General features: G+C 34.9%; 1 protein-coding gene across 7 annotated transcripts in view; it reads right to left on the bottom strand.

Annotated features, from left to right (window-relative positions):
• Positions 1–15,847, bottom strand: part of Slit2 (slit guidance ligand 2) — a 331,000-nt gene that overhangs the window by 101,660 nt on the left and 213,493 nt on the right. For all 7 annotated transcript variants that reach the window (XM_031342214.1, XM_031342213.1, XM_031342216.1 and 4 more), the window contains one exon: positions 15,307–15,445. In XM_031342214.1, coding sequence (XP_031198074.1) covers positions 15,307–15,445 — 139 coding nt within the window. The remainder of the gene's footprint in view (positions 1–15,306; positions 15,446–15,847) is intronic.

Raw genomic sequence — 15,847 nt, 5'->3', positions numbered from 1 at the left:
AGGTACATGTAGTTATGATAACCTATGCTCAATCTATATTAAATTTCATTAAAAATTTATATCTAATCAATCACACCACAGTATAAATAACATAATTTTAACTAACTGAATATCCAATGTAATAAAATGTATAAAACAAAGGGAATACATGATGAAATTATAATGTTTTATAAGGAAATGCAATTACACTGATGTACCGAGATGTGAATTTCACATTGATAACAGATTCACTTGAAACTTACATAGCAGAGCACTGAGCAGTGAATACCATACATGATGGACCTGCTGGCTTTTCTTATCTGCTTGTTTTTGACATGGCTTTTAGCCATGGATATTTAGCCAGGATATTTGAAAAAGCTTGTACTGCTATTCACACTTAGCAGCTAATTTTTTTTTTTTTTTATCACACTGTCTCAGCAGTCCACTAAGGATAAACATGATTGCATTCCTCAATCAAAAAGAGTAATTCTGGACTGGAGAGATGGCTCAGCCATTAAAGGCTAGGCTCATAACCAAAAAGAGTAATTCTTAAATGAGAAAACATACTGTCACTGACAGGCAGGCACAAACTCCACTGGAAAGCATTTCATTTTTGTTTCATTCTTATTTAATGGACAAACCATGGACTATTATGTACTTACATTTAAATCTTAGAGTCATTAAACTTTGTAGAGGCAAGTGCTGTTATTTTTTTTTTTTTACTTCATAAAAAATTTAGGATACACTTGACAAACTAAACAATATTCATATAATGGTGTGCCACTAATAAGAAAGAGGGGAAAGCATTTGATCAAACCATAAATATAAGAAAGAAAAATATCAGCATTTCCAGGTTAAAAAAATGGCAAACTATATTTACATCTCTTAGTTCCATTAGCTTCTGCTCTCTGCTTATTATATTAGCAGAGAATCTGCTGAATTTCAAAGCGTGCACATTTGAGTCCATTGTTCCATGAAGAATCTAATTAAAACCATTTCAAGATTATGGAAACAGATAGTGTAATGGATAAGACATATTTGCATGATTAGGATAAAACACACCATAATTAAGAGGCTTCCAAATGTCAGTTCTTGAGAGAATTTGCTTCGTCTTTTTTTTTTTAGAAAATAAAAACAGATTTAACAAAGTGAATAGGGGAAAAATTCTATGCCCTAATAATGCAAGCATGAGTCCTTTCATGTAAACTACGCCAGGATCAATTTAATCCACAGGATTTATGTGACCAAATCTACAACATTTTCTAATTAGATTACAAACATACATATCATTTTTATTTTATATATTTATATATTATACTGCATTATTCTACATAATATATGTACTTCACGATATTACTATTAGCACTTCCCTAAAAAATTGAAGGATACTTTAGCTATTTGCTTAGTAAGATGAGATAAGATATTTCACTGTATTGAATGGAGACCAGTCCCAAATCCTCACAAGGAGATTTAGCCAATGAAGTCCTCTCTCCCCTCACTTGACCTACCTCTGCATTTTTACTCTTTCTGTTTTATGCTATAAATCACAGCCCTTCTGTGCTCCTTAACAGAAATGGATCCTTGGAAAGTCAGGCTCTTTGCAAGACAAAAGAAACCAGAAGCCTGTGCTGCGAAGCTGGACACCATAGGACATGGGAACTGTGTGTAGGTTAAGCAGTGAACATAGAAGTACTACTGTGTCATGTGTTGATCTGCTGCTATGTGACATAAAACACTCTCCAGTGATTATGATGGGGTAGATGTTACACATAAATCTTACAAAACACACCATGATTGACTGCTAAACAAATTGCCAAACTAGTTATGCATACATTTACAAGATACTGAACTAGTCTACTTTAATATTTATTTCTGACCCATTTCTCTCAATGTTTCCTTAAGTCGAATGATCTTTAAAAACAACACAAAGTGACATGCACATGCAAATATTAAGACTCTATAATAGGTCTTCATATGGTTTGATATACATAAGTACAAGCCTTTTAAAATACTTGTCTTTTGTTGACTAGAAGCATGAATCTTGCATTTACACAAACTAGATTAAATTTGAATGTACCATCCTTAGGTTTAGGGGGCCTTAAATAGCCTCTTCCTTCTGCATTTTAGTTTCAAGTTCTGAAGTGATAAGAGAGAACTTACCACAGTACCTTGGTAAGAACTACAGTATAAAGAAAATATATTATGTTTTTTTATTGTGTTTTCTTATATAGAGGTAGATGAATAAAAATATGACATATATGCACAAATATCTGCAGGTGTCCTGATCATATATATGAATTATTTAAAACAATAAATATTTTACCTGGAAGATTCTCTAGAGTGAAATTAATATGTGGTGGTAAATTATGTTTAGAGATCAATTAGCAAACAGTTATTCAGATATTTCTGCAACTATAGTAAACACAGGTATACAATACACATCCAGATTCAAAAACAAGCTAGTTGTAAGGTCTATAATCATACTCAGTAATGTTTAGCTCTTGCTTCATTTTGGAAACTACAAAAGGTTTTTATGATACTAAGTGAGATATCAATTTGGATTGACTGAGCCTGTAAGATACAGCCCAGATGCTGATTGTACATGCCGATAAAACAGACATGTCTTTGCATTTTTCTCCATCTGCTTTTAACATAAATGGCAAACACAGATGCCAGAGAATGGGACACAGATTTAATGGGCAAAGGGAGGGAAGTCTCAAAGACTCTCTGTGTTCAGAAAGTTAAATTGCTCGGTGTAGGCAAGGAGGTCTCCACACAGTAAACACTGGCATCTGAGGGCAGGACCTAGGTTCTCTTCACACTGGGGAGTTCCGTGTCTATTGCATGGCAATTTTAAAGTCACTACTATATATTTCTGGAATATTACATTTACATTTTAGCCCTGGGTTTACACTATTGACTTCCTCTATGCATACCTTCTAAAACTGACCAACCATATTTAAACTAAAGTATTATTTCTTTCTCATAAGGTTTGCTGCTGGAACTTTGCTAGTTTAATAAATGTCCCCACAGTTGAGTTAATATAGACTTCTTAAAGTCTGCATTTTGCATATAGCTAACGCGTTTACATTAGGGCTGTGCCCATACTAATTGATTATCAGTCAATTCTGTATTTAGATGGGTTGTTTATGAGAACTATCTATTTTATTCATCTCATTTTATTTTATTTTTTCTGATAGCATTTTAGTGTATCTCCCAGACGAACACTCAACTGTTTTTCCATAATAGAGAAACTACTCATATATTTGGTCTCTTGACCTAAACCAAAACAACAATGTGTGAACATGAACAGTGCATCTGTGTCTACATGAGTATACACCTGAATGAATGTTAAAAGTTGCTTGCATTTATTCATGTAGACACATATCCAAATGCAAAATTTCATGTAGTATGCATCAGTTGAGCAGCACAGAAATATGAGGAAATGAGACTTTGCAACATTGTTTGCAATAAGGTTGTATTTAGACAAATTGAGATTCACAAAATCAATAAAATTAAGTTTTCATCTATATCTAACTTTTATCTCTATCAATCTTCTATCATCTATCTATCTATCTATCTATCTATCTATCTATCTATCTATCTATCTATCTATCATCTATCTATCAACCTTCCTACCATCCATCCATCTATCAACCTATCTAAAAATCTCATGAATTATAAAAAAGGAAACAGTCTGTTGTTTTGTTTTGAAGTAATGACTGGAGTCTTGTGGATAATTGCCATCAAAGTTCAGTTATACTGTGATCACTATTAGTATTTCAACTGTCTAAATTCCTAACACCCCTGCAGCTAATTAACTACAAATTCATGATGTAATTGTTTTTAAAGTATCAACTTTGCTCTGTCTGAGAATGAATAATACTTCCTGTCTCAGATATTCTCATTTTTATGTCAGATTCTACTATATATTTTCGGGATGTTAACAGATTAAGGAAATAAATCACATTAGTGCTAGAATGACTCATTGGCATAACTTCCCATCAGTACTTGTATCCAGGCTTACCTGGATCATTCTTTAAGGGTCTGTTTCAAAGGTGCCTTTCAGATCCTTTCTTTATTCCTTGAACATTAGGGTTATTTTTATAACAAGCAAATCTATTTTGCTATTTCTGTGCCTAAGCAATTCTCCAGTGTGATACTATTATGATCCAGCTTATCCTTAAGATTTAGCTTCTAAGCTGGGCAGTGGTGGCACACGCCTTTAATCCCAGCACTTGGGAGGCAGAGGCAGGCGAATTTCTGAGTTCAAAGGCCAGCCTGATCTACAGAGTGAGTTCCAGGACAGCCAGGGCTATACAGAGAAACCCTATCTTGAAAAAAAAAAAAAAGATTTAGCTTTTGTTGTATTTTTTGGCAACTGCAAACTTTCAGTTCCTTGCAAAACACATAGGTTTCTCACCTTCCTTGTGTTATCACATGATTTTGTCTTTGTATTAAAAAAAATCCTTATTTTCTCTACAGAAAAGCACATTTTCATACTTGAAAAAGATGTGAATCTCCCTGGCAGAATCTGGTGTTCTGCTCCCATATTCTGAGGATGGACGCATGACTCTCCTGAGGTTTTCTATTACCCTGTATAAAGCTTCAGTATCTGCACTGTAAGGCAGTCAGTGTGTCCTTTCAGCTTCACTGTTCTCGCAGAGTGGCTATCTTTTCTACTTATCGAGCATACCATATATAGGAAGATACTAGGTCATGCACATCTTTCTTCTACTATAGTTCTTCTTAGAAACAGATGGGGCTTTTTTGAGGGAATCTATTAAATTCCTGGTTTTTGTTATTACATCCATCTCTGTGCTTATTTCTCTAAGGCCTCTTTTGATTGTCTTATAATTTTAGTATTATCTTTTTCATTTATAAAGAAATGTTGCAAAAACCTCCCTGCTTAAAATATTATGCCTCAGATTCTTTTGTAATTACTGATATTGTTGTGTTATTGTTATACAAGATGACTTTTAAAAGTGTTGTATCACATATACATATCACAGGTATTAGTGCTGCTTCTATACTGGCTCACTCAAAGAACATAAAATTACAATGTAAAGTTTAGAGCCAAAACAGGATACAGGCTAGTTGATCCTGTGTGGAGATATAAAATAATGAACATATTCAAATGCCTACTAAGTTTCTAGTTTCTAAGAAGTGGCTTGTTAATATTATGAACTAAAGTAAAGTAACCTTAATCTTTTAATCTATAATATTTTCTTCAAGGACAGGAAAATAACACCATAGCGAAAATAAGTTCTCTTTCAAATTACCAAGTTATTTAAAATTAAGGGAAAGTGGATTTAGAGATTGCTTAGCAAATAAGTAGAGTTTGTGCTCTCTCAGGGGACCAGAGTTTGGTTCCTGGTGCCCACTTCAGGCAGTTCACAACCACCTTTAAGCACATTAGGCTTTTGTTGCACTCCATGGTGGCCTATGTTCATGAAGTATACACTCAGAAAGATACAGAAATAGACATAAAGAAAGAAAATCTTTTTTAAATTAATAACAAGTGAAACTGTATGCCATTCATTCACTTCACGACAAATTACATTAAATGTTGCATCATTTGTCTTCATTAGCTCTTTTTTCCATACTGTCTAAAGCATAAATATAAATTATTCTGTATATTTCATGAGAAATTTAATATTGCATATTTTACTTATTTTTAAAATATATTTAAAATGTCATAATTAGAATAAGCTAATAATAAACTACATAAAATAATAAACTAATTATAAAGGTGATTGATAAGTAATTGAGATTATTATTAAAAACATCTACATAAACTTTATCCTGGATTTTTTGAATATTTCTATTTGCTTTTTACTTATTTATTTGTTTTGAGAGAATGTTAATCTAGCTAGATTTGGACTTTAACTTACTATGGTTCAAGCTGGGCTCAAACTCATGGGACTGCTCCTTTTTCAGACTGCCAAGTGCTAAGATTATAGGCATAAGCTACAATGCTCACGTTACAATTTTTAAAAATCATTTAATGCAGGATGAACTACACACAAGCTGAACAAGTCTTAGTTTTGTAATAATTCCTGTAAAAATATTAAAATGATTTTTAAGTTGTAGAAACAGTGAATGAGTACTATTGAATTCAATTAAATAAATCAAAATATTGGACGATATAAATATAGAAACAGCATTGAAAAGGATAAACTACCTGTTAGAGAAGTACCTGAACAGAAATGGAGAAGTGAGAAATTTCAAATTGTCTCAGCATGTAATTACAGACTATAGACATGCATTCACATTCCATAGTATTTCTCTTTTCCTTTCTAAATGTGTGCAAAGGATCCAGGAGAAGTACAATGAACTGACGTAGTCTTCAAGTGCAAGAGCCTTCTCTTTTTCTGGACTGAGGAGAGCAGCATGCTGACCACAAAGTGCAATTCCTTTACATTTCACCTGTCTCACAAGCATGTCCAGAAATGTACTTTAATCCCAGCTGCAGTCCATTACTGAAAGCCACACTCAGAAGACCCATCCCAGCCTGGAAAAGGGAATTCATTAGAACCCATTTTCTCACAAAGCATCTTCTAGATTATCCAGAGCATCTGTAGAATGACTTGAAAATGCTAGACAGGACACCAGCATTTGTAACAAGAACTGAAGAGAGTGAACTTTTACCCCATAGAAGCCTTTCACACTTCACTGAAAAGTAGAATCCCTCAAAATACTAAGAAGTTACTTCTTAGCTGGGATACACCAACCATAAATTTAGTATTAATAATTCTTCTTTCAGAAACAGGATCCTGCATCAACTTGCCTCAGGCTCTGCCTTTCTTTGAAAATAAAGTTTGCAACAGGAGAGCTCAAAGCAAGTCAAGTTCTGAGAAGACTCCACACCAGCAACAGGTTTTCTTTTACTGTGGATTTCATCTGACTTCTAAAATTGTCTTTCTGCACTATAAGCCTCTCTTCACTGCTCTATATTGTCATTTCTTCTGTTATAAAAATGGCATCTAGGAAGCTTTCCACATTGTGTGCCCAAACCTTGATCCCCAGATAGGGTTGGTGGCTCCAATATGGCCACTCTTCCTATCCTCACTAGGCTAAATATTGAGACAGTAATGGCAGGACAGAGAGGGATGACTCTTTCATTGCCAGACTTGTTAACAGGATAGCTTTCTATTAGTTATAATAAACTAAATTGTTAGGTGCTAGGACACATAAAGTTTAGCTGATAGGAGAACAAAGGAGACAAAGTCACAGACAATGGTTTGTGCCTATCAGAATGATAACAACACAAGGTAAAGATCTGGAACAAGGGGGATACTCCTCCTCTGGGAGTACGAACTTGTTTAGCCACTATGAAAACCAATATGGTGGTTCCTCAGAAATTTGTGAATTGGCCTATGTTGAGAGTCAGCTATACCAATTCTGGCATTCCATCCCACAAGATCACTTGCTCTTCTATGTTCATTGCACTTTGTTAATAATAGCCAGACACTAGACACAATCTACATGTCCCTCGCCTGAAGAATGCATAAAGAAAATGTGGTACATTTATACAATGGAGTACTACTCAACTGTTAAAAAAATGATGTAATAAAATTTGCAGACAAATGGATAGAACTAGAGAAAATCATCTTGAGTCACCAACCCCAAAAAGATACATATGGTTTGTATTCACTTCTAAGTGGAAGTTAGCTATTAAATAAATGAAAACCAAGGTAAAATCTATATGGCCAGAGAGGTTAAGTAAACATGGGGGGAAAGAGGAAGTGGGAGAGATTCTTTGGGTGCAGTGGAGAAGGGGAGGAGCAAGTGGGATCAGCTTCGGAGGGTAGAGTGAGAGTGAGAGGAGAGACTGCTAGAATTGAGGGGTGCTGAGGGGCTAGTTTAGGGAATGGTATGGAAACTTTTTGGAATTTATGAGCATGATTCCAGTGAGGACTCCTACTAAGGGAGAACAGAGAGTCTGACCTGACCATCTTTTGTAGAGCCAGACAGGGCTTCCTGTGGTGGGACTGACTGGCATGATACTCATCTGAGTTGTTTGCTGAAGAACTCCTCTGGAGATCTCTAAACAAGCCAGACTGATGCTAAGGGAGAATGTCACTCTTTGAAAATTGATGGTAGGGCCATATTACTGAGGACAAAGTCTACTCAGCTCTTGAACACAGACAAGTAGAATTGGTGCTGGCTAGGAGCAGTCACCCTACTTTCTAGTCTCTTTAACATGAGAAGATGTTCTGCAGGCTATGGAAAGAGGAACTGAGATACCAAAACTTTGATAATCAGTCCTGCCTTTGAATGTGGGTTAATGATGGCATAGGACTGGTGGGTGTGGCCAACCAATGTCTCTTTTAACTTGAGGCCAACCTAAAAAGAGTGAGCCTATACCAGACACTGCATGAATGGCCAGAAACAAGATTTGCGTAATCTAGAGACCTAAAGTAGAACCAAACATGACTGTCAAAACAAACAAACAAACAAACAAACAAACATCAATGAAAGGGTTGCTAACGATATTGTACTATACTCATAAATTGCTGCTTATCCAATTTTTATCAGAGAGCCTTCATCCAGCAGCAGCAGATGGTTGCGGGTGCAAAGACCCACCAATAGACATTAAACTGAGAGAGTTTAAATTGAAGTTCTCTACTGGGTTCCTCCCAAGATTGGGAACCCGACAGAAGATAGGGAAGAAAGACAGCAAGAGTCAGAGGGGATGGAGAACGCGGCCCACTGAATCAACTAAGCAGTGTTCACATGGGCTCACAGAGAGAGAAGCACCAAGCAAAGGTCCTGCATGGATCTGCACCAAGTCCTCTGTGTATATGCTATGTCTGTTAATTTGATACTTTTGTTGCCCTAACAGTGTGAGTAGGTTTATCTCTGACTCTTTTGCCCGATCTTGAGATATTTCCTCCTATTGGTTTGTCTTGTCACCCTCAATAAGAGGGCTTTTACCTTTCCTTATTGTATCTTGTTTTGCCATTTTTGGCCTTCATCTTTAGGAGACCTTGTTTTCTCTGAAAAGAATTTGGAGGGGTATTGGATCTGGGGCAGTGGTGTGCTTCTGGGGAATTAGGAGGAGTGGAGGGAGGGGAAACTGTGGTGATTATATATATATATATTCCCAGTTACTTGGAAGGTTGAGGCAAGAGGAGTAAATCTTTGAGGATATCCTGAATAAGAGAGTGAGCCTTGTCTAAAATAAAATACAATATTAAGCAAACAAACTTGAACAGAAAATATGACATTACCAGAGGTTATGGACACAAACTAACATGAAAGAGACTTCATTTCTATATATTTCCATACCTAAAAACTCTCCTGTCCCCTGCTTTCTAGGAGCTCTTTATCTGGAAGTTTCCATTACCTCTGTTGTTATTTTCTCTCAGTATTTGCCACTTTCTCTTCCTGACTGTCCAGTTTCCTTTTTGACAATATCTTAACAAGCTGAAGCTGTTCCTATTTCTCTTTTGGAGCTTGATAAGAAGTGACAGTGAGCTTTACACTTAAGTAAGCTTAAAATTAAATCTTTGTGAGCTGTTTCATGGGTAAATTTTTCTAGTAAGATTCCTTTTCTTATTTTTTTAAATCTCACAAAATTAAATTGACAGTCTAAGAGATCAAATGTCTATGACCTGCATTAGAGAAGAAATATGACTTCAAAGAAAGGTGTCTATGCATCATCTTTAAGGTGGTGAATTTGTCCATCTTTCAAGAAGAGTACAAAATGGTGGGATTGTCATCAAAGAATGCAAGAAAAGGAGCTATAGCAGGGAGGACTTCAAAGCAGTACAAGGAAAAAGAAAATATTACTGGTGAATTCTTTCAGCTGTCTAGTCTATTTTTGCTCATGTTATAAACTCTTTATTAACTTAAATTTATTTATTTACGTTTTTATAGGTTTTATGCCTATAAGAAATCTTGTCAAACAAGAAATGGCTAACTCTACCTTAGAGTTCTATTTGCTTGTCATGGCAAAAAAATGTTTTCTCATAGACAACTCAGTAATAAGTGCTTTATTGATTTCTGAATTGTGTATGGATTTACTTCCTATAGCTATTTATCAACTTCTTATCAAGTGCCTTAGTGTGCCATAGTACTAGATTTGTTACTGGCTACTCTTTAATTGTCTGAATAAGACTTGTTCTTGTCTTCATAAAACTCATAATTAGAAAAAGATGTTTAAAAACTAGAAATACACATAGATGGTAAAGATTTTTTTCCATTCTTCCTTAAGGGATGAAGTTTTCTATTGTATTAAATATTTTAGTTCCATGGGGTTCCATTCGTAAGTGTTAGTCTTAATGCCAGAGTGTATGGAAGCTCTTAGCTGCTGAGAAGGGAGAAGATTGTTTTATTTACGTCTGTAGCCTCTAATAAGTTGACTATTGTCCAGTAGAAGACTGTATATCCAAGAACATTTTTATAGTACAGATTGGTCTTGATGGTTTTACAAAAAGAAAGACACAAGGTTGTGGGGGGAAGGTGGTGGATGGGTCTGAGAAGAGTTGTCATTTGAAACTCAAAATCCTAATGATCTAATAACAATAAAGTAAAATAAACTCATAAATTAAAATTTGATCAGTAAGTACAGTCAAAACATATTCCTTGCCCATAAATGGAAACAGAGATCATTTGCCATGATAAAATCATTGTGTGATCAGGTTTCCTGAGAAGAGTCCCTCCAGCCCTAGAGGTTTGTCTGCACATGTCCCTAAAGTATTGCTCCTCTTTTATTTAACTTAATAAAAATTATCATGAGTCAATGAAAAAAATCAAATTATATGTTGTGGGTATAAGCATTCTGCACTGAAGAGTTTAAATAGATGTTAATCTATTACTTACTACTTTTTTCTTCTCCAAATGATTTGTTACTTTGACTTAATAAAAGTGTCTTCTTTTATATCTTCACGAATAAATGTTGTGTAAAATATCAAAGCATGAATTTGTATTTGCAAAAAGAAGCCGAACAAAGAGAATACTTAGTAACCTAGATTACAGGGAGGTTTGTCACATTTACAAAGCACATATACTCTGTTTATTACAATTTTGAGCCTATTATAATAAACATGTATTACATTATTGAAATATCTCATTCTGAAATAAACGTATTGCACAGGTAACTCATAATTAACCTGGATTTGAAATATTTGACTGATGAGGAGTTTTTTTTTAAATTTTTTGCAATCTCTAAAAATTAAAAACAATGTTTTATTTGGTACTATTCCTACATTTTATCACTTAATGATATATATTTTTTCATTTTCGAAAGATAAAAATGAGTCACTAAGCTACTACATTGTACGTCTGAAAGTGTTCTGTTCCCACTGAATAACAATGCAATAATCAGAGAAATACAATTCACCTAGACCTTGACAAATGCCTTTATTCCTACTTATAAATTTAGCTTATTGTACCATGATATGACAAACCATGTTCTCAATATAGGCAAACCCAATGGGATGTATTATTTAGTATATCTTCCATGCTACTAAACTCCACCATTATGTGAAGTCTATAGAGCATGTAAGGGAATGACACAGTGCTAAAATGAAAAATAAAAAGGATTACATAGACTAAAGCACTTAAAGTGCCTCACACTGCTGTGTTCCTTTTGATATATTTTTGCCTCTAGCTCCCTCCTTAGGGCAGCTGTTTGTCCTTCTTTACTATGAGCAGATATGCCTGCATTCTTCCTGTGTCAAATATTCCTTCTTTAGTCTTGGTTTTATTACACACATGTTTTATTCAATTTTATTTTTTTCCTAAAGAATATTGCTTCATTCTAATTTAATAAATATTGCAGATTTCTGATTTTTAATTTTTTAAAAAATTCATATAGACATACATGTGTGTTTATGTATACAAACACACATACACAGAAAAATTTGTGTGTGTGTGTGTGTGTGTGTGTGTGTGTGTGTGTATTCCTCCTCAGACAAACTCATTTTATTGTTCCTTTCTAATTCTGAGTACTCCCATTCTTCACACTGATAATTGTCCTTTTGTAATCATGACTGACAAAATTGCATCCTTTCATAGGAATGGTCTAGCCATCACCTGGCTCCCAGGTAGCCACACACAGCTGCCTGAGCAGATGTTTTTGCCTGCGGAATTCTTGCTTTGACTCATCTAGCTTTCTGCTCAGGCTCTCTCCTCCTCTCTTCCCTTCTCATCAAATACTTGATGAATTTATGCTTCAATATAGATTTTGTTGGGTTAGGTACTTCAAAATCTTTGACTTGGGTAAATTATTTTACTGCTTAAAAGTTAATATAATCTGCATTATGTTATAGTCCAAATTACTTTACTATGGTCACTTCATATATGAAGTGATAGAATAAAAGTTCCTCTACAGCCTATTCACAAAAATGGCATATTTTTTCTGCCTTCTCTAGTAAATCTTTACCAATACAAATCCCTAATAATAAAGAATCTCTATCGACTCACATCTATTTCTATGACCCCTTGTTATTATTAGCCAATATTTTCTGTTCTTCTAATATCCCCAAAGAAAAATGTAGTAGATTCCTGGGGATCTTCTGCCTTTGGGAGCCCATTCGTTATACAGACCTAAGACTGTAAGATTTTGGAAGATTCAATTAAAAACACCTGTGTCCAGATGCATTCCTATAAAGATTTTTATAGTATTGGGACACTCTATGAAGTTTAGCTGGCCCATTTTTCAGTGATCTCTTCTTTCATTATCTATGCTATGATAAGTCATCCAAGCACCGCGCCTACATAATCTGTACACCTTTGTTGCCAATGTTCACAGTGTTTTATTAACTCAGACTTCCCCTTTCCATTTACCACCTCCCACCCAGGTACAGCTCTGGTGCTAGGTTTGTACTTTGAATTCCATGATTTTTGGCTATCATTTATGAAATGGTTGCATTATTCTAAGTGCATATAGCTCTATATATTTCATTTCCAAATTGACAACGCTCCTGAATTCTCAAAAGGATGATGTCATAGGAGGGAAGGAATTTGGTCAGGAACTGAGAGTCTGCAATGACCAGTAAACCTGAGATGTTTATCAAAGTACACCAACCAACTCTACCCACATACTCACTTTATCTTGGCCTCCCCTTTCTGCCTTCTGTAATGCCTTCTGCTATATGTGCTCAACTCATAATAATGCATATTTGATTCCTCATTTCATAGGTATTAAACACTATACCAAATCACTAGTTTTTAAGGAAAATGAAAACAAATCTCTGGAAAATTTAAGGTGTTTTTATATACTTAATATAAGTTTGTATCTGGATAGGTTAATAAACTGTTTTTGGTTTAAAAAACATGAACTGATGTCAGCTAAAAAAGGTACATTCAGATCTATTTATCACAGAACAAGTATTAGTAGCTACGTTATGCAATGAGCTGAGGTGTCTGTCAGCAAATGAATGAATAAAGACAATGTGGTCGGCATGTAAACACAATGGAATTTTATTCATCTCTAAATGAGAGAGACATAATATCATTTTCTGGAAAATGAAGTAACTGGAAATAATATAGAATCAATAAGCCAGACATAGACAATCAAATATTTCTAGTTTTATGATTTCTACCATTTGTGGGTCTTAAAATTCCTTATAGAAACATAAAAACATTATGCATACACCACACACAAACACTCACACATACACACACACACACACACACACACTCACACACATACACATGCACACACTTATACACACACACACACACACAGAAGGAAACTGAACTAGGGTGAATATGATCACAGTATATGATAACATGATATATTTGAAAGAAGTTGTCTTTATGAACTCCAATGCTATATATGAATATGTCAATAAAATTATGTTATACTGATACAGTCTTTTAAAGAGTAAAGATTACTGACTTCGTGACACTTTCTCTGCATTAAGTTATTCTTCCTATTTGTGTAATAACAAACTCTAGAAGAGATTAAATGATCATTGTGACTTTCTTTTCATAACCTACTTCAGACTATCTACTATGTTCTATTTAAGCTCAAAGGACTTCAACAATACCGAGCTTCAATGATAGATGGAGATTTCTTAGACCACTATTTTTTTAGTGCCTCAAAATATAAATATTATCTTGAAGTCCAACTCTACAATTTCTAAAGCTTTTCACTCACTGTTACCTCTGTCATTTGTTTTTGATGTATCTTTCTTACAAAATCTGACCTGATACTTTCAAAACGACATCTTACTATGCTTGTAAGAGTCAGCTTCGACAAAAAAACAAAATACTTGGAAATGTGTAAGATAATATTCCACCAACTAAACATTTGAATAAGATACTATTATGTGCATGTGTTATGCATTGTTTTGGTGCTAGTGTTAAATATCAGTGGATTCTGGAGGCTCTGAAGAAGAGCCAGTCTCTTGGCCCAGTCCTCTAAAGTCACTATGAACTCATAATGTACTTAAAAGTAGTGAAGACAGAGTTTGTGAACGAAGCTTATTCTCATATAAAGGAAATTGAAGCAGTTAACTTATTACAGCAATTAAACAAATGTGCTGAATGAAGGTGGTTTTTGAAAATAATAGTTTTACTTTTGCTTTTATGGGAAATTGTTCCTACTTAGGCAACAATTCTAAAGCTGATAACGGTGTCACTATTTAGGATTGGCCTACGAAACTGGAACATTATGGTTAGATAGTTAGAGATAGCCTCTTCCTTGATGCTTCCTATGGTGCTAACCTTCTGAATGGCATCTTACATGAGTTTCTTTTATCCACATGACTTAGATTTCACAAGGACATTAACATTCATGACATGACATGAAAGTATACAACAGTCTAGAGAATTTGGCCTTTGATAGAGGTAGTAACTGGGTCATATATTTTAAAATGTTTTCTAGTTAAACAATAGACTTGATATTTGTTACAGTCTAGCATGCTATATACATCACATGTTCTAACCATTAAAGCAAGACCATGCCATTTCAGTTTAAACCTTGGCTTTGGGAAGGTAGTGCATCTGCTAGCAGTGTCTTATTTACTACTGTTGGCCATCTCTGTATTCCATTGCTGTAGTAGAACACCAACGTCAGAAAACCCATAGAACCTAAAGTCAGGACAAGATACACACACTGTCTCTAAAACAGCCTAAATGCCTTTAAACAACTGTCCTAAAAATGTATTCCTTTTCATTTTACTTGTGATAACTCGTAACGTACTTAGCTGAAGAGAGTAAGGGTCCATGTTCATACTCTTCAGAAAAATCATTTGCCTAAGGCCACTAAACAGAGTTGCCTTTTATCAACTCACATTTCCTGAGAGAGTATCATGGGTTGGATTAGTAGACAGGTGGAAGGAGAATTAGAAAATTTAGAGCACATACATTTCTGTGATGGTCTCAGGAAGATTTGTGGGGATCTCAGTGAGACCTTTCCCTCGGCAGTCTACAATGTTGTTGCTACAGGTACAGGCAGCAGGGCAGTGCAGCACACTGCAGGAGGGAGCCATGAATGACTGGTGACCTAAAGGAGAAAAAAAAGACAGAGAAAAGAAATCAATGGCAGCTAGATTTTTCTCTTGAATTTTACAATAGAGAGACATGAGAAACATGCAGGCTCAGAGAAGAAAGCAGGAGACATAGATTAAATTCTCTCACACTTGTTCATTAAATAAGTGTCCATAATACTTGTGGGAGATATGCATTTATATCTTTAGAAGTAGTGCATTTGTCTCTTGAGGTTTAATAAATTGCCATAAAATTGTAAGAGTTTTTCCCTTTAAAAAAAATATACATAGGCATATATGCAGCTGTCTCCAGACACACAAGAACAATGCATCATACCCCAGATGGTTGTGAGCCACTGTGTAGTTGCTGGGAATTAAGCTCAGAACCTCTGGAAGAGCAGTCAATGCTCTTAACCATG

The sequence above is a fragment of the Mastomys coucha genome, unplaced genomic scaffold (assembly GCF_008632895.1).
Source record: "Mastomys coucha isolate ucsf_1 unplaced genomic scaffold, UCSF_Mcou_1 pScaffold22, whole genome shotgun sequence".
Classification (NCBI taxonomy): domain Eukaryota; kingdom Metazoa; phylum Chordata; class Mammalia; order Rodentia; family Muridae; genus Mastomys; species Mastomys coucha.
The sequence above is the reverse complement of the archived record's forward strand: the minus strand, read 5'-3'. Positions and strand labels throughout refer to the sequence as shown.